General features: G+C 46.4%; 1 protein-coding gene across 3 annotated transcripts in view; it reads right to left on the reverse strand.

The window, feature by feature from the left end:
* Positions 1 to 23,793, reverse strand: part of NTRK3 (neurotrophic receptor tyrosine kinase 3) — a 199,549-nt gene that overhangs the window by 109,027 nt on the left and 66,729 nt on the right. For all 3 annotated transcript variants that reach the window (XM_057365814.1, XM_057365815.1, XM_057365816.1), the window contains exons 9-11: positions 23,434 to 23,457; positions 22,598 to 22,668; positions 20,775 to 20,877 (exon numbers count right to left, since the gene is read on the reverse strand). In XM_057365814.1, the coding sequence (XP_057221797.1) occupies positions 20,775 to 20,877; positions 22,598 to 22,668; positions 23,434 to 23,457 (198 nt within the window). The remainder of the gene's footprint in view (positions 1 to 20,774; positions 20,878 to 22,597; positions 22,669 to 23,433; positions 23,458 to 23,793) is intronic.

Genomic DNA, 23,793 nt, shown 5'->3' on the forward strand with positions numbered 1-23,793 from the left:
AAGCACCTTTTCTGAGGATTTTGGCAGCAACATCTTTTAGAATTACAGTTTGAGTGCTCAGCCATCATTTATGTGCATATCTGAATCCTCTGTGCATGAGTTACAAACCCATCCATCCTTTCTGGTCTGTTCTTTCCCTYCTCTCCCAGACTTACCACCTCCCTTACAAGTCTGCCTTTCAGCTCTCTCTTGCTGCTGTTTCCAAGCTGTGTGGGAAAAAACCAAAAAAATTTGCCAGTACTGCTCCACCAAACCTTATTCCAGCTGCTTCTGGCTAGATTTTCAGGATATAGTCAGGATATCCATTTTTTCCGTTTTTCCCCTATTCAGAAGTTAATTTCCTCTGTTCCAGATGAYTCTTTTAGCCCAGGCAAACTGCTGGGGACGTCCCCACCACCAGCTGCCCTCCTGGAGCCTCCGTGCTCACAAAGCCCTGTTAAACTCCTCCTGCAGCAACCCCAGAACAAGTCCCAAAGGTGGAATAAGCCATGGACAAGGTCCAGAGGTGACCCCAGAGCTGCTCTGTCACCCTCTGGGAATGGAGAGAGCACGGAGAGATGGAGATGGACACGATCCCTACCAGCCTGGGGGAATCACTGACCACGCCAAAGGTCTGGATCAGGACATGGCACAGGTGATGCCAAGGTGCCAGAGGGGTTTGGATGAAGCCCWGCACATTTTCAACAGCACAGGCCCAACCTCAATCCCACATTGACCTGGACCCACACAGCTCCCCACAAACATCCCCCAAAAATCTGACAAAACAGGCACTGCAGGTGTCAGGAGAGAACAGTCCCCTCCTCCTCATGAGTCCAGGAACATTTCTGATCCACAGACACGGTTCAAGGCTGCTGCTGGGATGCACAAACCCTTCACCACTACAAAAACAAATTCTGGGGTTTTTTTTTTCTGCTTCCCTCTTACTTTCATATTGACTTTTTTTTTTTGTGGCCAAGGAAATAAAGCCCTAAAGACGACACAAGGACAGAGAAAGTAGAGCAAAGGAGATCAAAGATTCCAATTTACTCTCCCCCATTCCTTGCAGGAATTGAAGATCAGCTGGCAGTAAAGCTTTAATAGTAGATATTAAAAGGCAAATAAAGGGAATTTTTTTACAATGAACAATGTGACAAGCATACAAAAGTCACAGACACAGGACTCTGCCTGCTGACACCCAAAAAGAAATTTCTGCAGATSTTGGACACAAGAAATATCACTGCCCAGGCCATGACTGCACCTCCAGCACCTGGAAACTGGGGAGCTTTGTGGGGGCTGCAGATGTCCTTTGCTTCAACTCTAAATGGATGATAAAGGTGACAGAGAGGTTTGAATTTGGGACAATTCTGGTTTCCTAATCCACCAGCAGCACCTGCATTTATCTGGACATGGAACTTCCCAGGCCAGAAACCTCAGCCATGCACAACTCCTGTACTGCTGGCTACAAGGAGAGTTCCATCCCATCCCATCCCATCCCATCCCATCCCATCCCATCCCATCCCATCCCATCCCAGCAGGAATGCCATCCCAAGTTCAGGAGCAGCCAGAATGGACCATTAACCTGTTCCTTCAGCTCAGGAATGGGGACATTGGACCAAAAGGAACCCCAGGCTGGGTTGCAGACTTGTACAAGCCAAGGCAGCATAATTTGTCAAATTAYCAGCTGTAATTTGTCATGTGCCACCCAGAACACAGCTCACACAGCAAAAATGAGTAATTTTTAAAGGTAGTGACATAGAGTAAAACAACCTCAGGCCCAAGTGACTTCATGGCCAAAGATTATTGGCTGCACTGCAATAATCTTGGGGGACTGTGCTTAAAGCATCTCTTACATGAGAAYAGATTCTCTGTGTGCAGTCTCCTTCATCAGAGTTGTTTGGTTCTAAACACAGATTTAAACATCCTGACTGTGGCCTTACACCAGGGAGCACAGGGCAGCAAAGGCTGCAGACCAGGAACAGCCCAAAAAAACCCCAAGATCTGGTTTTGTTTTCCATCAACACAGAAATAAATCATCCCCTGTCCCTCTATCCACACACCATCTTCCTTATTTTCCTGCACTTGCTGGTTCAAACTCGGCCAAATTCATTAGTTTAGGTCACGTTTATGGATGACACATGCTGTACAACCACAAAAAAAAAAAAAAAAAAAGAAAAGAAAAAGAAAAAAAAGCCAGCTTGGGTGCAAAACACTCTCTCTGTGTCCATTGCAGCTGAGGTCACAMGAACAACAAACTCACWAGAACTTAGCTGGTGCATACTACAGCTCTGTTTCCAACCACAAAACATTCCTCAAAAACAATGTCCAAGAAAGTGCTGTTGCTCTTTAAGCATTACATTTCCCAGGGGTAAATGTTGGGTTATTGAGTGCAGGGAAGATGGGGAAAAGCTTTTGTTCCTGTTTGGGGATTCATTTGGCTGTGTTCCTTTCTTCATCATAAGTTATGTTTTCACTTATATTTTATTAAAGCATCTAGAGGCCTTTGGGAGTAGATGCCCAGGAATAGAAAAAAAAATATTAAAAAGAAATTAAAAATTCCCAGCAGGATCAGGATTGCTGCCTTCTGCATGAAGATTGCRTTCAGACTCAAGCCAAGGCTCAGCCTGATCACCCTTCTCCCTTCTGACTGCATCAGCTCCTCCAGCAACACCAAAAATCCACAATTTGGTGTTCTCACTAGCCCACCACCCCTCTCCTCTGAGCTGGTGGCTCCTGCCATCCCCAGCTCTCCCTGCCCCATGCCACAAACCCTGATGGSCAGCACAGCATCTCCTGCTCTTTCTTACATCAAAAGCCACTTCATGRATTCAGACCCTCCTCTTCATGAAGAGAGGAGGAAAATCCTGCTGCTGAACACAGCTGAGCACAGCCCCCTCCGCAAATTACCGGGATATTGTCACTAATTATCAGCCTCAACAAGTGAAATTGTGCAATTTGCTACAGACACGCTGGAGAAAAGTGGGGCTGGGAGGAGAGGGGAGGTGGAGGAGCTCATGGGGCACAGAGCCATGGGGCACAGCCCAAGGGAGCTGGCTCCTGGCACGGAAAAGGGGTCCTGCTGGCAGCACTGTTGTGTTTGCATTTCAGACTGTTTGCTTTTTTTTTTTTTTTTTTTTTTTTTTTTTTTTTTTTTTTTTTTTTTTTTTTTTTTCTTTTTTTGATGTTTACTTCAAGCATTGCACTCTGAGGGCTTATAAAGAGGATTAAGTGGTGAGGAGGTCTCGCAGAGTTAGGAGGAATTAATCAAGCGGTAATCAGAAAGGAAATTAATCTGAAGAGTTAATTAATCAGCCAAGGCAGGGAGACTGCAGCCAGTTGTCCCTATCACACCTTCCAGGTTGAAGCAGGGAAGGGAGGAGGCAGCTCAGGGCTGGGAGGGTGCTCAGCCACCCCTCCACTGGCTCAGGAGAAAGCAGAAAGCCAACCAGGTTCCCACTCCCACATCCCCCATGCAGGGACTCAGTGACTGAGCCTTTGTCACCTTGTCCCCCCCTCCAAACCTTCCAAAGGCTGTGACATCCATTTCAGAGACTCCATTTCAGAGACTCTTCCAAGCTCCAAAGAGGCAAGACCCCCTTTCCTTTGGAAAAAGGGACCTAGATATGCAGCTCACAGATTTTTKATTGTTTAATTGATTCTGTATACCCCATGTTTTCCTTCCAGCATCCTAAACAGTCCTTTCAGTTCTTCATTGTTCAACTCTTCTAAATATGCACCTCTGGGGATTGCTTCCCTTCCCTCTGGCCTAGCTGCATTTTATATATTTAGTTTTTCTTTTTCYTAATCTTTTCTCACAATACATCCCCTGCAGAACCTTAATAATTTGTTTCTCTTCTCTGAATTCCTTCCAAAAGGCGTCAGGAAGAGCATTTTGCAGATTTGTTCTCATCCCTTCCGGGCTGAGTTTTGACTAATGCCTGTTTTTTTGTTTTTTTTTCCTTGAGCTGACACACACCCCACACTGCTTGATCAGGGATGTTCCACCTTCAGCACATCCCGAAGCACTCAGGGGAACAAAACCCTCCAGCTCACTGGGGCTGCAGCACCGTGCATCTCTGAACTTGCAAAACCGAGGCCAGTTAGCAAAGGCAGCTGAAATCTCATTAAATTCACTATTATTATTATCATTATTAGATTATTTTCATGCACTGAGTAGACATTTTAATTGCCTGGATGTGGACAGGAGCTTCTGTGGTGTGTTTTATGGACTGCAAGCAAAGATCCATCCCTAAGTGCTGCCTGCACCTGCCTGGAGTTACAGCCRGTTCAGGGATTATCCAACAGCCCCAAACCAAAGGGTTTTTTCCTTTAAAACCCCTTCTTTGAGGGCAGCAGGGCCCAGCCCTCCATGTGGTCACCCCATGATCTCTGAGGTTCAGGATGTGACAGAATCATTGMAACAGACCATCAGCATTTAAACATATTGGATACACAACCTTCTTCCACCTGAACTATGTCAAAATAAAAGGCAAAAAGCTGCATTTGCCAGGAAAGGACCTGTGGGACTGAGAGGTGAGGAAGCACAGGTGAGGAATGACTGAGAAAATGCAGCTGCACCGAGGATGCTGGGCAGGAGAAAACTGGCCACTCTCAAATAGTGATCTATCAAATATTGATATATCAAATAGTGATTTCCATCAGCAGAAGGCCCCAAAAAGTGGCTGAAGCAGCCTCAGCAGAAACCTCATAGCTTCATTAGCCAGTTTAGCCATTACAGGATTCATTCTTGTCATTCCATTCCCTTCACACCGGTTTTATTTCCAAATAAAACTGGGAAGGGCTACCTGCTCTCCACCCTCACACAGAAAGCTCCCACATCACCCAAGGCTCTCTCTCCCCCTAAATCATGAACTGGTCTCTTTTGCTTTTTAATATATATTAACTATTTGCACACATCCTCCAAAATGAAAAGTGACTCAAAAAATAAAGGTGAAAAGGCAAAAAAAACCTCACTGCTCTTGCCTAAAACAAAGCTGAGTGCCACAGAGTTTGGAGGGAACCATGAGGTGCTCCTGACACAAACACATTTCTGCTTATCCTGACCCAGAGCAGCAGCTCCCCACAGATMATTTTGTACAGGGAAAACCCTGCTCTTTTCTCATCACCCCCACTCTGCCTGTCTGTAAACAGCTGGACCCATTTCATTATAACTCCCTTCTACTGTGACTGCTGATTATAAAAAATGGATTTTAATAATTTATAGCCTGCCCAGCAACACAGCACTCTGGCCACCAACAGGTATTCAGAATGCTGGTTCTGATCTGGAAATCTCTCCGTTCAAAGCARAGCCTTGGATCCCTCAGCAGTCGATGTGTCTCTGTGTGGTACCCCAAGAACAGAGAGAAAAAGAGATGCTGCTGCTCCCTCCCCTCCATGCTAATAATGGCACAAAGAGGCCACATTAGCAAACAACAGCTTCCTCCTTTCAAATCCCCACCCTCCTGGCTCGGACAGAGACTGAGGAGTGAAGATCTAATCCTAATCAGAGGAGGTGCCACTGTGAATTGACTTTTAGGGGTGCAATGATTTTTATTTTGGCTTTTCAGGCAGCAGTTTGAAGGAGAAGGCATTAACTCCTTACCTAGCAGTTAAAACCACTGCAAGGAGGATCCCAGAGCATCACCTGCAACTCATCCCTGGGTCCCCCAGAGCTGGAGATGTCTGGGCAAAAYGGGATAAACTGGAAGAACCAACACCATGCACATACACACAAATATGTAAGCTYGGATATAAATATGCTCAGATAAACGCACACCCTGCCTCTCACATGATGCTATCAAACACATTACTCCCCCAAATCCCTGCAGAGCAGTAGACCATCTCCAAGGTCATATTAGCGTGGAAGTAATGTAATTCCATTACCCAGGCTCCTTTTCCCTCCTCCAGTTTTCTGTGTCGATGTTTGCTCTCTTAATTTTAAGCACCAGTCGTATATCTTATGGCCCAGCCTGGGACCGCTTTGCTCAAGTGCTAGTAAACACATGGCTTAATTCACTCATTCTCCAGGCAAAAAAAAAAAAAAAAAAAAAAAAAAAAAAAAAAAAAAAAAGAAAAAAAGAAGTTTTGCTGCATGAAATACCCGCGTCCACCAGCGAGATGATCAACACAGAGCGTGCTGAAAGCTGCTGTAACTAACTCGGACTCAGGGAACAACCAGAGCACGCAGGGTGGKAGCAGAAAATCCAAACGTGCTGCTCTTGGCAGGGGAAAAACATCCAAGGGGCTGCAGCTCAGCTGCCAGGGTGCTGTGTGAGCCTCCCTGGCAGGGATGCAGTTCTGTGCCTGCTCTAAGGTGTGGGTTAATGCTCCAAAAGAGGACAATTCTCCAGACAAGTGCCCAGTTCAAAATTAAGGTTCTCCACTAAGAACGGGGGATGTTGGTGGATCCTGAATTTGCACAAAAGCCTGATGGCTTTGAAAACCACAAATTTTATTTCTATATTAAAGAAAGAAATTTAAAGATGAAGCCTGATCTAGGATTRATATACACATTTTTGCCACTGGTTGGAAACCAGGATTCATCCTCCAGRCACAGTTTCAGCCAGCATTTTGCCTCCCTGCCTGCATCCAGGAAGGTTTCCAAAGGCAGGAAGCAAGACCGAGTGCCTGAGAGCCCAGGGAATGGGGCAGGAGGAGGAGCAGGCAGCCCCAAGGGGAGAGGGGATGGGGCAGAGGGGATGGGGCAGAGGGGATGGGGCAGAGGGGATGGGGCAGCCCCACGGTGTCCCAGAGCAGCAGCACTGCTCCACACGAGCCTCTGCCAGCTCCTCCAGGGAGTTTGCCCTTCACAGCAGAGAAAGGTTTAGAGAGCTGGGCCTTGGGGTCACAGCAAACCCTCTTGGAAAGCTGGCTCCACTTCTTCAGTCTGCACCCTGAACTCCCCTTTGCTGGACACCACCATCCTCCTCTGTGCTCCAAAGCCTTTCCTAACCCATCTACAAATCYTCCTGAAGTTCAGGCCATTGCTCTTGGTCTGTTCACCTTCTGGGAATATCTCTAATCTCCCATTTTTACCTTTTATTGCCTGCAGAAGGCTCTGGTAACGTAACCTCCTTCACACCTCATCTCTTCTAGCTGACACCATAACAAAGAAGTTTAATAATAACAATCTCCAACAAAGAGAGCGGTGAAAGAGCACAGGAAGAGCTTTTCACCTGCAGCCACCAGAGATCTACCATCTCCAAAGACACTCAGACTGCTTCCCAAACTTCCATGTTCCTTTTTGTGGCAAGCCCGTGCTGACTGAAGGCCGTGCAGGAGGTCAGCACTCACACCTGCCCTTCAAAGGAGATGCTCAGGACAGCATTTCAGGATGCTTCTACCCTCTTTTTGGTTTCCCAGGGTYCTACCAAGTGTGATGGATGGTCCTGAGGCTCATTTTGCTACCAGAGGTGAGAGAGACACAGCTCCAAATGCTTCTGCCCCCACGTGATGAGGAACCTGCTCCTCCTGCATGGCTGTGCAGGCAGTCTGCAGCGATTTATCTTGTTAAACCTCTGCAAAAGCTACTCCAACACCAAACTGATCAACTGTCCGAGGCAGGCTTTGTAGCAAGGGATAAATAAAATTCCAGCCATGGTATTTTAACAGCCTGCAAGGCATCATCTCTACCTGGATGACCCTTAGCCCTGGGCATGCTCTGGATGGCTCACTGGCCTGCTGGTCACAGCAGAGAGCCTGTCTCAGTCCCCAAGCCCATCTCAATCCCAGTCTTCTTATCAACACCATGCAAATTTACCCACTGAGTTACTGTGAGTAAAGCCCTTTTTCCCCAATGAAACCCTTTATTAAGAACCATCCCTTGCTCCCATCATGCACACCCCAGCACTCGTTAGACATTAAACCCAGGATTGACGAARGATGTTGGAGGAATTTCGGTAGGATTTGTCTATTAATTCCCTTTGCTACTTTTTAAACTCCTATGCTTAGAAAAATGCTGGCACATATGTACTTCCCAACAGGTGGCCAGTAATGAAATTATCTGCCAGCTGCTTTCTCAGTAAAGCTCAGCTAATCTGGTAAGAGGAGCACACCCCACCAAAAAAAAAAAAAATAATAAAACCACCACGGAGATGGCAGGTCTCAGAGCTGCTGGCACAGCTGATGGAGGCTGGAACATGGGTGATCCTTGGGTTCTCCTTCCTCCACACACAGAATCTCCCCATCTCCCAGCCCACCCTYCCCATGTCTGAGGCAGAAGGAAAGGCAGAGCCACAGAAAAAGCCTGATCTGTGCATTTCTGGTACATCCAGAAACAGGGATAAACAACCTCAAACAGATAAGAACTTGTAGTTTCTTTATCCTCTAGGAGCCAATATTTACTACAAACATTTCCCTCAGCCTCTAGRAAATTACAGCTTGATATCCTGAAGATTTTATTTGGTACCACGATGTGTTTGACCCCCTGCTCTCCTACAGCTGCAGCACGAGGCAGGAGCACARAACCTGCAGTGCTTCTGTTCACTCAAAACCCATGCAGGAGGGTGCACTCCCATTTCCAGGCTCTCAGTGTACAAGTTTAAATTCAAATCTTCAAACTGYAGTAATTCAGGAAGGTACTGAGATGGTTTTGTTGAATCTGACCTGGCTGTGATGAGGACATAAGGTTAATAACTGGGCTTCCACRCAGTTCCCCCTGCTCTGCTCTAGCTCAGATTTGTGTATTTTGCATTTGTTCTCTCCCTTCTCAATCAAGACACTCATATAGAACTCCTCAATAATTTAAACTGACAGAACTGTGCTGGACTGTGTATCAACCAAACCTCTTGATCAAGAAAACATCTTTCAGCAGAAAGTTTCCAGGACTGCACAGTGGAGCTGCATCCGTGGGTAACACATCTCCCATAGCTACTGCCTTACCAGACCAATAAAAGAAATTAAAATTCAACCACCAACCTTCCATCTCCCACACCACTAACCAAATTGGGAAACACTTGCTGCTCCCTCCTCTCTCCAGCCTCCTCCTGCCTTCCCCATTCACACCCCAAAAAAAGCCAGAAGCTCTGCTTTCCCTCCTCCTCCACTGATAAAGGCATGCCAGCGTGCTCAGGAAATCATTAGCRCAAATTCCAGCCGAGATTATTTATCCTCACAGATCCTGCCCCATGGCAAATCTCCCTCCAGGGCTCCCTCCATGTAGACAAACAGGCCCTTACCACCATTTTCATAAAGCTGTTAATAACCCMCTCCCCACCTTTACCTCCCCCTTCAATGCCCGTGCTCCGTGGGAGAAGAGAGAGGAGTTTTCTCCTTCCCTAGCTGCCTTGGTGGGGGTGACACGAAAGATTAGGCTGCCAAAAAAGAGCCTGGACTGCTGCACCACCTCTCCCTCATCCTTMCACACCCTCATTTCTTCTCATCTCTCAACCTGGAACTTCCCAACATCTTTGAGATGTCATAAAGCACTGCAGACACTGATGGAGGGTCATAAAATCATCAGAATTCCTGTGCCACAGAACAGAGTTCAGAGGTCCTGAAACACACACAGGATCTTTAATGCAAATGCCAGCTTTGCACTGACATCTGATACTAAAATACTTGGAAATGGCTCCTGAGAAAACCACTCAAGTGCCCAGTTCAAAATTGGGATTCTCCACTACGAACGGAGGATGTTGATGGWTCCTGAATTTGCACAAAAGTCTGATGGATTTGAAAACCACAAATTTTGTTTCTAATAAAAAAAAAATAGAAATTTAAAGGTGAAGCCTGATCCAGGGTTAATATACACATTTTTGCCACTGSTTGGAAACCAGGATTCATCCTCCAGGCACAGTTTCAGACAGCATGTTGCCTCCCTGCCTGCATCCAGGAAGGTTTCCAAAGGCAGGTATCAAAGCAGAGCAGCACAGCAACCAGGAATTTGAACTAATGTGCCTTTTGCAAAAGGAGAGCTTACACAGCTTTCTGCAAGCTGTCTAATAGCAGGTAAATAAATGCCAGRTTTTGCCTCAATGAAATAACAAAATAAGGTATTAAAAAAAGAGAGGCAGCTGGCAGGCATTCAAATGCCCAGTAGCACATCCTAGTAAAATACTCAATCAACAGAATTTAATAGCACCTCTCCTCTTTTAGCAAAAAAGCAGAACCTCATTCCTTCCTGGCAGAATACCACACAGCCTGCCCATAAGGCTGATCCCAAAACCCCCACCTGAAACTCTGGCAGGAGCAAACCCAAGTGAGACTCCCTTTGCAGAGCCCAACACAGATTTCAGATTTACCTCTCCATCGGGGCACACTTAAGAGGAAGTGACTTTTTTTGGTGCAAGCTGATCACAGCGAGTTCAGCAGAACTTAAATCAATGCCTTTACCTATCCACATCAAAAGGTAGCAAAGTGCCTTGCTTTACCCTTACAACTGCAGCTTTAATATGCCAGAGTGGAGCACGTGTGCTTTGCTGATGAGGGGTTTTGGCACATGCTGACATCCCATTAACTCCAATATCATGTTAACAGACAGTAGCAGCCAGGAAGCATTACTTGAAATCTTTGAGCAGAGAGAATAAGCCCAAATCGCTCCTAAATACACCAACAGCATAAGAAATTTAGATTAAAAAAAGGAACACAGCGAGGACAATATGTTTTGTTATTAAGAACTAAGTAACAATATTTAAAAAAGGGAAGAAATATCTGAAATCCAGCTGCCCTGCAGCAGGAGGGTGGAATGGGATTTCTGCAGACACACAGAAGTAAAAGGCTGTATCTAATTTCAATTTCTATCACAATTCCTTAGATCAAGGGAGATTGAGAACAAACAGGATATAGAAGAATTAATACTCCTTAAATATGATTAAAGCATAAACCAAAATAGAATAATAAAAACAGAGAGAAAGAAAATTAAATAATGGTTACAACAGCTAAGARAATTATTGCTGGAAAATTCAGCAATTTTTCCTCTCTTTGTCCCACACAGAGGGACAGACCTGAGCAGGATACTCAGCAAAAGCACTCAGCAGCCCAAAAGGCAAGAAGTCTCATTACCAGATACTGCAACCAATTTAATTCCAGGCTGAGAAACTTGCCAAGAAGGCAGAAGCTCTTTAAATCTGTAAAGACTTTTCCCTTTATATACACACACATATGCATAAAACTTGTATTTGTTATCCTGGCTGGTGTGAAGAATAAATTAATAAGCCTAACTTTAAATTTATAGTGAAAAATCAAAGGAAAGAAAGAATTATTTAAGAGCCTAAATGATAGTGGAATCAGGAGGATGAAGCAGTTGGTCTATAAAAACAAATCATGCCGAACTACCTTCAATGCCTTATTTTTCCCTGATTGAATTACAAAATTAGTCAATGAAGACTGTAATATATTTGATAATGTCTCAGAGAAAAACTTTCTTGAAAAATTAATTCAAACCGGCTTGGATACGAGCACTTTGCTTCTAATATAACAGCAAATTTGATTTACATGGCTCTTCCCTGCTAGTGCCAGTCTGAGTGGCATAGCTCTGGCAGAGCTTTGAGCCAGTCCACATGGCAATATGTCTATTTAAGACACATTTAGACACATATTTAAYATGAATCTATTCTGGGACCATCAGAATTTCTGAGGCCACAGCTGATTAGGAAGCTCAGTGTCTGAGCAGAGCWGAATCCTCTCCAGCTCAGCTGCCTTCTCCCAAATCAAGAGGCACCAAAGGYACAAAGTCACAGGGGCAATGCTTCCCTCAGCCAGCAGACAGGGGCAGAATTAGAAAACCAAGGTGGAAACTTAAAAACAATTAAATTTAGCACTGCAGTAAAAGCCAGCTGTAACAGCCCCAGGGATTGACAACCAATGGGATGGGRTGTAAAAACATGTAATGGATTATTTTAAATAAACAGACTGAGCAGTTCTCTGGCAGCAACCTGCCCTGCCCCAGAGCACTTTTGGTGAGCAGCATAGAATCCTACACAACACAGATCCTCCTGACAGGTCTCAGCAGCAGATCCCCAGCCCTGCACCCCAGCAGCAGAAGGAGTTTTGTGTCTGCCCTGCCTGGCTGTGCCAGAGCTCCTGATCAGCTACTCAGACCTGCTGCAGCATCCCACTGCTGTGTGCACGGGGATGGGCATGGGAATTCACCCAAAACACAGATGAAAGAAAGAGAAATTAATTAAGAGATCAATAAGGATAAATATTGATCCTAGACCATTCAAAATTATAGGGTTTTTTTTTTTTTTTTTATATCATTACTTCAATCACGGTGGATAAAGACATGCTTTGCCTTTTGCATGGACCATGCACCTGCAGGCAGGGGGAAACCTGGCTCTGTCATGCTCTCCCCAAAGCAGTGGCCCAGTGGGAACGCAGCAGCCCCAAGGTGAGACTCRGSAGCACCCCTGGATGCTGGGAGAGGGTGTCAAGAGGCTCCTGAGCCAGAGRTGAGCAGATCTGGCCAGCAGCTCCTGCACCATGCAGCCCAGGAGAAGGAGAGGCAGGAATCRGCCCATCAGGATGGGGATCCAGGTGCAATTCCCATCCCTCCTCTGCATGGTGAGGAACAYGCCTCAGCCCCAGGGCAGCAGTGTCTTTACCTGCCTTCCTGAGTGCCTGCTCCACTCAGTGTAACCATTATGAATCCCTGTCAGCAGATATGAAACAGTGGACACAGATCCACAGGCGAGCGCATCGCCGCGGCCGCGCTCACAGGTTTTCATTATCCATCTGGAAAATTGGGGATGTCACAAGAGTTTTTAGAGCAGCAGGGTGAAATCGTCTTGTCAGCAACAAAAAGGCCAGTTCTCCCCTRTCCTGATCCCAGCAGCTGTCTCAGCAGCACGGGCTGCCACAGGAGTGGCCAGTGTTTCACCAGGACAAGGATGAGGCAGGGAGGCTGCAGCGCTGACATCTCAGCCCCTGCCATGTGAAYCACACCAGGAAATAAAAACAATGTTTTTCCTCTCTCACTAATTCACAGCCTCTTGTCTGACTCTTGACTGCATCAGGCTGGAAGAGCTTGCASTTTGCTGGGGAGGATGAAGCATGAGCTGGGATGGAGAGAAGGAGATGTCAGCTCCTATAGGTTGCTCAGGTGGAATGAGAAGCAAGCCAAAGGGTTTTTAATCCAAAATCTAAGCAGGCATATCCCTTTCCTCTGCTATAATTGTATGATTTTTTCACCCTCTGTGGTTTTTGAAGCTGTGCACTGCTTTGGTTTGAGTGACATCAAAGGCAGACRTGGCACAACCACCTGCCCAGAGGCTGTGCCTCTCAACGAGCATCTGATCCAGCAAGGCTTTGTCCCATTTCTGGTAGGGAAAGCTCCTTGCTGGTCACAAAATGAGGTCTWTCAGCAAGATCAGAGGGCAGCCAGCAGAGCCACAAAACCTCCACCACAAAACCAAGGTGTATGKGATGCTGGGCTGCAGCGCAAGGCTCCCCATGTGAAACAATCCCTTCCAGAAGAGGATGATAATTCCTGCAGATGTGGGACCAAAGCAGTGAAGGAAAGCTTCTCTGGAGCTACCAGATTCCAGCAGAGGCTGTGAGACACAGAAGATGCCCAGCTCCAAGAACTTCTCCCACCAGAAGCCTGAGAGCACAGGGGAGATCCTGCCCCACAGCCCCAGTGCAAGGCTGGGATGAGTTTTGTGGGTGCACTGGGCATCATTCCCTGCAGGGTGCCCCTCAATCACCCTGAAAGCAGCTGTGTCTCAACACAGAGCCCCCAAAAAAGATCTTGTGTGACATCCTGAGTCCTTCTCCTCAACCCCAAGCCATGTTCAGGGTAACAGAGAATCGCCTCAATTCCACTCAGTCCAAGGCCACAGCATAAACTGAGGATCACTGTCCCAAACAGAAACCAGATTATAAYAACCCTGCTCCTCAGACACAAAATATGAGGCTCCAAATGTGATTTATTTCTCCTGTGCACAAAATACTACCCAGCTGCTTTTGTGTACAGGCATTATCTTCTGGTCCATTGATTTTTAATAGCTTAGTTGTAGATTGAAATTAGAYGCCTGAGCATCCCAATTCCATCAAGAGATGCCAAACACCGGTGCTGCTGATGGAGGTTTTTGGAACTGTCCTGGACACACACAGGCTGCACACCACAAGAAATAGAATTTGGAGCTGGAACAAGCCCATCAGATCATCAGATGCTCCAGTGCTCCTTACAATTTGCTTTTGCCAGTCAAAGCTTGAACAGCCCAGGTGACAGCTCTCACCYATTYCCTTGGGAGCTTATTYCACTGCCTCCAAATTTCTAGAAACTCCTTCAAGCACATCCATCCCAGGTTCAAAACCAAGCAGCACTGCTCTCTTTCTTCCCTCTGTTTGGTTTCCCCTGCCAATCCTGCCATTCACATCACAGCCACCTGTCCCTTGACAAAGTGCAAAGCTCTCCTGCTCCAGGGCTTAAGGACAGAGTGACAGATCTCTGYATCCCTGGCTAAACATCACATAAATCCTGCAGCAAGGCACGAGTAGGAAGAGGTGATAAACTCACCAGGGACATCCTCCCAGAGGACCATTTATCAGCATTAGCAGCAGCAAAATCTTTTTCAAAGAGTAATTGGACAAGTGCAGTACAGACAAACTACAATTAAAATATTAATTAAAGTCCTTTTCTTCTTCCAGCACTGCCCTGCACCTTATTAGAGCCACATCAAAGTTGACATTCAGTTGTCTGATTGTTGGCTGCCTGCAGAGAAGCACAGGAGAGTGCACAGGACACAAGGTTTGTGGAGATGGTGTAACCACTTGTTACACTGCTGTGCTGGTGGAAAAGCCAATGCACCGAGCCCAATTGAAACAGGGACACTTTAGTTTAAAAAAAAAAAAGCATAAAAAATAAATAAATGCCAACTCAGAAACAACCTGGAGCAAACACAGACACCCCGAGAGAGAGAGGTCACACACAGGGAGGAAAAGCCTGCAGGAACATGGTGTGAAGGAGGCTTGGGGCTTCTCAGGTCATCTGAAAACCACTGATCTGTCTTTTTTTAAATATTTTTAACTGCTTTCAGCGGTGGCCTAAAAAAAGACACCTGGGTTTTGTATATGCAACTGAAATAAATAATGGCTGGTCAGTGCACTTTACATTTCCTTTATAAATAACCTATTAATACTTCTGGGAGCGGGAAAAYGTTTTATTTCTGGATCTAAATACATCCTGACCTTTTGCTGACCATTTCTCCTGCAGGGTCATTCCATGCACCTCTCCAGCCAAGGGTGGCTCCCTGCTCCTTCACACAGCAACCAGGAACAGAGTGACCCCTCCAAACCTTCACCAGAACAATGTCACCTGGGACTGTGGGACAAGGGGCACGAGCATTTCACTGCTGGAGYGAGACAGGAGAAGCAGAAGCTTTGTCACAGCACCTCAAGGGACAGGTGGCATCTCCCAAAGGTTTGCCAAGGAACCCAGGGCACAGCAGAGGGTGAGACACTTGCCACAGAATCATTAAAGGTCTCTAAGATCATTAAGGAAAAGGTCCCTCTGATCATTAAGTCCTACCATTAACCTAACACTGCCAGTTCTACTTCTATACATGTCCCTAAGTGCCACATTGTCCCTAAGTGCCACATTGTCCCTAAGTGCCACATCCACGTGGTTTTTTAATGCTTCCAGAAACACTGATTCCACCCTTTCTCAAGCAGCCAGTTCCCATGCATGACCCACTCTGTCAGTGAAGAAATTTTTCCCAATATCCAATCTAAACCTCCCATTGTGCAACTTGAAGCTTTGTCCTGTTGCCTGTTACCTGCAAGAAGGCACTGACAGACCCCCACCTGTCCCCAGCTCACTTTCAGGTAGTCATRGAAAGCAATATTCAGCAGTTCCAAKAGCTTTATGCTTTATCACCTTGAAGGCATTAAATAAAYAAATATAAAAATCRCACAGCTTGCACTTCAGCAGAGTATAAACAGGTATTTATAGGAGGAAGCCCCAGTGAAACCACATGCCCTTTCAWTCCACTTCCCAGGCAAATAAACACAAGTAATATCGAGGAGTAGAAGTATATCAAGGGTTTTTCTAACAAACAGAAGGATATCAGCAAGGAGAAGCCCTGAATTCCATCAGTCCCATGYTCTGCTCGGGTCTTTCAGGGGGCTGAGCCCCTCAGGGCTCTGCAYATCACACCCCCAGCCCCAAGAACACCCCAGCAATGGATTCCCAATCCCAGTCCATTGCTCTGGAGAGCCACACATCCCCAATCCCTGTGATTATCCATGGCTGCTGATGTATGGCTGTTTCTCTCCTGTAGCTGTGCCACATTGATAGCACTTTGCTCTTTCTTCCTGCTCCCACCACATGGCAGGCTCTCATATATATATATATATATATATATTTCCCCACTTTGAAGCTTTAGCAATAATTGCATAATGAAGGAGAAGAAAAAAATATGAAGAAAACAAAAAAAAAAAATTTAAAAACACCCCAAAACAACAAAAGCAAAATGACAAGCACCCAATATATCTTTGCAGGAGCTGCTCCTCTTGAATCAGAACTCTGGAATTGTTGCAATTGGACAGTAACCATCTGTTTATGGAAAAGCATGTTAATAGCCCCCAATCATAATCAAATAGGCAACTGCTTTAAGTACCTTTTAACCAACACTAAATGACAATGGAACAGCTCTGCAAGTATTTCTGACATCCACACRCACATCAGCAGTGCCAGAGCTTTGATCAGGGCTATTAGAGCAAATATCAAATGAGCTGATAGYGATGGGATTCTCCAAACATCACAGAAAGCTTGGGCACTATTTGTTTGCTGCTCATTTGGTTCTCCCCCACCTCCTTGCTGTTTCTGCTTGTTCAGAAAGGAATCCTGTAAATGCATGTGCACAGCTTCACAGAGCCCATGAAAGCTTCACCCTGAGCTTCTTTGTCCAAGGCTGAGCTCCCGTAGGAATTCTCCAATGCCCAGAAAGCCTTGAGGCATTTTTATCAGCAGGACATCACCTGAGCTGTCATTCTGTTTAGCTCCCTCATTTCCATGATCCCTGTAAAAGCATCTGTAAAGTCCTTTCCCCTCTCCTCTGGATGGAACCAGCCAGCAGGTCCAAATTTACAGCAGAGAAAGGGGAAATCCAGGCAGGCAGGGCTGTACACACACACTTGTGTGCGTGCAGAGAGGCAGCATGATCACAGGCCTTATTCCTTCAGGAAATCATAGAAAAAACCAATCAACCCTTTGCCAACTGTAACCAAGCCTGAACCATTAGCTGGTTCTGGCTCCACCCTGGGAAGAAAACCTTGATTGGAGAATGGAAGAAGTTTTTTTATCTCAGAGCCTGGAAAAGAGTTCATCTCAGCAAAACAAGTGCTCGTGTCTCTGGATTCTCCCTAGCACCTTTCTCTGCATATCTCAGCTAACTCCATTTGGTTTTTATTGAAGTTGTGCAGCACCAGGAATACATCACACAGATATGCATGAGCACACGTCCTTCATCCCAAGGCACTTGCAAATGCAACAGAAAACAAGTAAAAGGAGAATATATTTCAGTCCATCAACCTAAGTATTTACAGTCTCCACCACTGTGCCATTCAAACGTTTTGTATGCCCCAGATTTTTCTTCCTGCGCCATTATTATTCTTTCATGAAATTTAATTTTTCTTAGTCCTGGGACTTGCACGTGGCTTTTTTATTATACTACAAAATTTCATTTCCTGTCATCTGCTGYGATTAAACTTGGATTGGAAGAGACAGTTTACAAGGGTTGCAGTGACAAGCCTGACCCTGGTAGGTGAGGTATAAAGCCCCCCACCTTGGGTGGGCAGTCAGGAAATGTGGGACAATGGCTGCAGAAATGGAGAAAGCAGAACTGAGAGCAGGATATTGGGCTCCTCACTCCCATGGGGTCTATCACATCCAAAAAACACCACCCCCTTGGGACACACACTAAACCAAAATACTCCAACTTTCAGTTTCTTGCTTGGTAAGACCCTTTTCTAAAGCCACACTAAAGCAYGGCTTTAAAAAGCATCCCAGCCCTCCCTCTGCATACAACACCCTTCAGCAAGTGGCTGCAATTCTGCAACTTCAATGAGTCTCAGTTTTTAACATTCATCCTTCCCAGTGGTTTTCCCTCCACTGCCTCTCCGCCGCTCATGCAGCAGCACTTCTCACAAAAAGGAGCTTTGTTTGCCACTTCCCTGCCGCTCCACCAGCCCAGCTCCAGCCATCCCCAGCTCCCCCCAGCTGCCTCAGCCCTCCCTGCTCCCTCCCAGCTCCGACAGGCGGCCAGAAAGGGGATCTGACCTCGGCCGTTCCGCGCTGATGAATGCCCTCCCTTCCCCGGAGGGAGCAGGGGAAGGCGAGAGGGATGGCCGGGAGCCAGGCTGGGCGAGCTCAGCTCCTCAGAGCTCTCAAAGGAGCTTTTGTTGGTGTCAGCGCTCCGGCYCGCCGAAGGCACGTTCGGCTCTGCAGGCTTTCCCATCAACTCGCTGCTACAGGAGMAGGATGGTGCTCTGAGGATGTGCCACCAGCCAGAAAAGGACAAAATTGGACACATCATCTCCTCAAAGTCCTCTCCCAGCACATGTCCCTCAAGACACAATGACTTTCCTCCCAGCAAAGGCAGCAGGGATGTTGGATGCTCAGCAGCCTGGTTCTAAAGCAGGTTCTAAACCCAACAGGCTGGCCCAGAGAGCCGCCCAAACCCAACGTGACATCCAATTTTGTCAGTCCACCTTCACCTCTCTCTAGGAAATAAAYCATCTGCTTAACACTGGGAGACGCAGAAGGATAAAGATGTGCTCAGAAAGAGTCATGAGGTGCTTTAGRTAACATGTCCAACACGAGCACACAATGTTCTGCATCTGACAAAATCAACAGGAAAAACCTGCTCCTGCAGGCCCGCCAAGCTGGGATTTCAACAACGAGTGGCAACGTATCAGCTGGCAACAAACAGCTCCTGAATCAGGGATGCACTTTCCCCAAAAGATTCAGGGTTTGGATTTTTTTTTTTTTCCTTAGTAGATGAGAACGTGCTGTGTGCCATAAAGGATGATTCCTGCCCGAGAGYTAACTGAGCAGAGCACTTTGGGCAGTGTGAATAGGCTGCCCATGATGGTGCCTATGACACTTGTGACTTCATAAAGAGTTCTCCCTGGTTTTAAAGATGTATATATCTTCTGTCAACTCCATCTCTCCAAGCAAAGTCAATGAAACCTGTAGWAACTTCGCAGGGTTGTGGTTTCATATCGGAATTGGAAGAAGCRCAGAATGATGAGGAGCAAAGCTGGCTTTTCTGGTGAAACAATTCTGCCTCTGTTAAACTTGACACTCAAGGGCCCATCATGGCACTCCTCTGTTTTCTGGGAATTCAGAATATCCACYGCCACAYTTATCCAAACACCTCTAAACACACACACCAAGACTCATTACTCACTTCCCTYCTCTTTGATTCTTCCACTAGACTCAAATGTTACTTTTCCTTTTTGTATTTGTATCCCAAACRAAGCTCCATCAGTGGCACATGCCCRAGCACTTCCAAAGTGTTCTGACAAATCCCTCCAGAAGGCACATAACATCATCCCAGTTTTACAGATGGGGAAATTAAAGCAGAGGCAGAGGTTAAGGCWGCTAATTGCCTATGGCCACTAAGTGAGTCAGTGGAAGAGCTGGGAATTGATCCCRGGAACCCTGTCTTCCATTCCTCTACTCCACCCACCAGCCAGTACAMTCCACCAGATGGTTCTTATCATCGGACATATGGACCAAATATTCCTAAGTTGGTGTAGAAGATTCACTATTTAATTAAATGTCCTGTCTCCCATCTCCATAGGATGCCTAGGAGAAACTCCAGCCAGAATCCAATCTGGACCCACTCAGGAAATGTCTATGCAAAGCAAACAAGGCCCTAGGCAAGCATGAGGAACATTCCCAAACCGATCAACCTGCCCTGCAGCACAGACCACAGCAAGGCCAGGAAACAGCCTGGGACTCGGGAGCACTGGGAGCAGCTCGTGCTTGCCAAAGCCTGGCTTCCAACAGCGTGTGCATGAGCCACCAATTAGGCTGGGAATTACTCTGTCATGGGAAGGCTCCTCCTTCAGCCTCCACCGGGCACCACCAACGCTGCCCAGCTGGAGACACCAGCAGAGTGACAAAAAGCAGATGGCACAGAGTCATCCACGCCTGTCATGGGTTCTGTCACATCGCAGAGCTGGTGAGGGCAGGACAGAGACCAGCTCTGCCTGGCAAACATCAGACGCCTTCCCACTTCCCAGTCGCTATCAGTGACACTCGAAATGAATTTCTGAAGTCATTATTCATGACACAGAGGAGGAAACCTTTCACCAGAGAGGCGGCAGAAAGAGCCCTTCCACACCACTGCCTTCCCAGTGGGAGCATAAAGTGACAGCAGCATCTTGGTCCCCACTCACAGATGGGCACAGAGAGGCTGCTCCCACCTTCCCAACAGAACTCAAACCAATTTCACATCATTCTGTCAACTCCACCCTGGGCTCCACGAGGCACATTTCACCCAAGAGCTCCACGAGGCACATTTCACCCAAGAGCTCCACGAGGCACATTTCACCCAAGACCATGYTGTCCTGAACACAGAGMTRGAGGCAGCAGGCTCAAAGCTCTTTGGGACAACCTACAGATGCAGTTATGTATTGAAAAGGACCACACACCCACACAGAGCACACACGGGTGAGAGCCACCAGCCCACTCATCTCCGTTACTCTCTCCATGGAGGATTCAACAAACTGCATTCCCTTCAGAAGGCTCTGCACGGYAGGAATGAAGCCACAGCACCTTTCCATATTTGCCACAAGAGCCAGGCAATCCTGGAAGGTGCCTCCTGCTCGGGCAAGGTGACTGCACTCACCTTTCATGCCAAACTTGGACCGCCGGCCGTACTTGTTGATCATAATAAAGAGGACGACCAAGAGGACACAAGCAAAAGCTGCCAGCCCAACCGCTATGGAAACCTGCAAGGGAAAAGCCTTACAGTCAACACAGAGCAATTTAGGAGCCTAAATCAGAAATACAGCACCTCCTTGGCCTGYTAACCTTTCTATAGCCTCACACCCTCTGCTGCAGCCCTGTGGATATCAGCCAAGGAGGAAAATCCAAGTGAAAGCAGCAGGCTCTGGCACAGCTTGGAGGCATTAGAGGCTTTCTGCAGGACTGGGAGGTCTGGGATCTTCCCATCAGTGATGCAGTTCTGGCACCAATTTTTCCCAGCCTCTCACTCTTTGTRTCTGCAGGGGAAAAGAGCTCTCTGCTCCAGTGCCTGGGCTCTCCTTTCACTGCACCATGTCCCCAGCCTCCATTTGTGACATTGCAGCGCTAAAACTACTCAAAGCTCAGCTGGGAACACCATTCTGCCTCCATCTAAACATCCCCCAGGACAGAGCGAGGGAAAACAACACACCACAAAAACAAAACAGAAGAAATGGAGTAGAACCAGGGGCTTTTTTYCCCGTAAAACAGCTGAATTTCCAAACACCTTCAACTATTATTTCCTATTTATTGTAATTTTAATAGTAAATATTTATAGGACAACAGTGTCCAAGTCCTTCACTGGAGCTGTGGTTCCATTGTGGCAATGTACAAGCAGGGAAAGAAAAGCTCCTTGCCCTAAAGGGTTTACAATCCCAGGCTTATTTTAATATTTATGAATATTTATTCCTTCAAGCCTTTGCTTGAGATACTTTTATTGCATTGATGTAAACAACAATTTCTTTGGCATGTGTCCAATTGTTCTGCACTAGGTCTTGTGATGCATTTAGACTTCGCTTCCTTTTACAAAACTGTATTCTGCTATAATGGAATATACATCATTTAACCAAGAAGAAGTAATTTCATTTTGCAATCCTTTTCCTTACTCCTGGTACATTTGTTATGATATTTTAAAAWTTTTATTTTACCACAGTCTATTTTCATCCCCAGCTTGTTTTCTGTGTTTTATATTTAATAATCAGTGCACATTATTACTCCAGCCTCACTGTTCAAAGCTTTCAGTTCAGTTAAGCAAGGTTTTCTGTTGGATGAGAACTGAAACCAAGATGGACTGGGTTTTGTTTGTTCTGTTGGTACCTGGTGGGTTTTAGTATCTTAAAACTTTCAAAAAACTAGAGCAATTGTGTAACATGCTAATTTTTTTCTTCTAATACTTACACACACTTTTTTTTTTTCTAAAAGGATTCTGCAGAAGAAAGCCAACATTAAGAACTGATAAGCCCTAGACTTATTTTCSTTTTTCATTTCAGGCATGCCCTGCACAGCAGGAGAGAGGGCAAACAGGMATTGACAGAATTGAGCCAAACTAAACCCGAGTCCCTCACCAGGCTAAGCTTAACAGATCAATAACAGTCCAAAACACACAATTGCCTGTTTGTTTGTTCTCTGGGTGCTGCTTTTTTAGAGTGAGAATTCCTGACCCTGCCAGCAGAGACTTCACAGGATGCCTGGTTTTCAAAGGGTTCCCTGTTCCACACTGCAGACCCAGGAGGATCAGATGGTTTGTGTCAGTCATTTTACCTGCCTGACACAGGCCACAAAATCCTTCTGATTGCTGCCCTGAGYCACAAAGGAGGAGATTTTCCTCACAAACATCTCAAAACAGCAGAGAAATACAAATACTGAGTCATCAATAACAAGGAAGGAATGCAAAGCAGTTCTGTACAGAAAGAGGCCAGGACTCACCCCAAAAGTGTCCTCCTCTGGTTTGTGGGTCACAGTGATCGGTGGGGTGGGACTCACTTCGTAATCACCGACTGAAACCAAAATCCAGAGACACAAAAGTCAGTGGAATTCCCACAGGACTCTCAGGGCACCAGCACATTCCAACAGGGCCTGACCTAAGGRGATCCAGCTCATCCCCTAAAAGCAGCTGCAAATTTCTCTCTTTCAGAAGGCACAAATCAACTCTCAGAGAGCTCCCTGTGCGCAGCAGCAGAGAAAACATGTTCCTCAAAAATGAGGAACATTTGGATGCCTGCTGTCCTGGAACGGGCTCCCACCACCCTTGAGCCCTCTCCTAATTTTCAGAATTCTACTGAGCTCAGTGGGGTTAAAACAAAACTGACTCCAGCAAAACTCAATCCAAATACATGGTTGAATGCCTTTTGGGATGTGTGGCATATGATGTGTTTTGGGGGGTGGAGGGAAGAATCTGTTGAAGAAACACAACAGAATTGAGTCCTGCTTCTTGTCCCAGCCCACACCAGAGAGATGCTGTCATTGAGGACTGGCCAGCCTGCATCAAAATCCCCTCTGCTACACAACCAACCACCATTTCCTTGAGAGAACCTTCTTTGGGACATCAGTAGAGGCAGATGAACATCTCCTGGTCTCAAGAGATTACCCAGCTGACCACAAGCTCAACAATCTTGTTCATGCACAGGAAAGCCAGAGCTTTGTGCAACCTCCACCACCCTGCTTCTTGCTTCCTCATTTTTCCTACATAAATCGCAGAGGAGCAGGGCAAAAATCACAGAAACAAACCAGGCAGAGCATGCAAAAGGCAAGGAGACACTTACTTGAGACAAAGCTGTCCGTACTCTCTGTGGGAAGGACAAAGAGAGAAGCAACACAGTTAGCAGCACAACAAAGGGAGAGGGCTCTCCTTCCCAACCCACCCCAGACACACTCCACCACACCAAAGAGCCCAGGAATCCAACTTTTCACATTTTTTCCTCTTGGGCAACTGGAAATTGCAGCRCATGTGCCAGCAGGACATGCTGGAGGTCAGGATGGAGCTGAAAGAGGAGGGGAGGGATGCTGCTGTGAGGCCAAAATGGAGAGCAAGCAGAACTTCTGAATGAYTGACCCTGATTTGAGCAGGGCTCAGCAGACACACAGGGCTCTGCAGGGTGGAGGGGGAGAGGAACTTTGAACTC

The sequence above is a fragment of the Malurus melanocephalus genome, unplaced genomic scaffold (assembly GCF_030028575.1).
Source record: "Malurus melanocephalus ecotype Western Australia unplaced genomic scaffold, MMel_1.1 scaffold_58, whole genome shotgun sequence".
NCBI lineage: Eukaryota > Metazoa > Chordata > Aves > Passeriformes > Maluridae > Malurus > Malurus melanocephalus.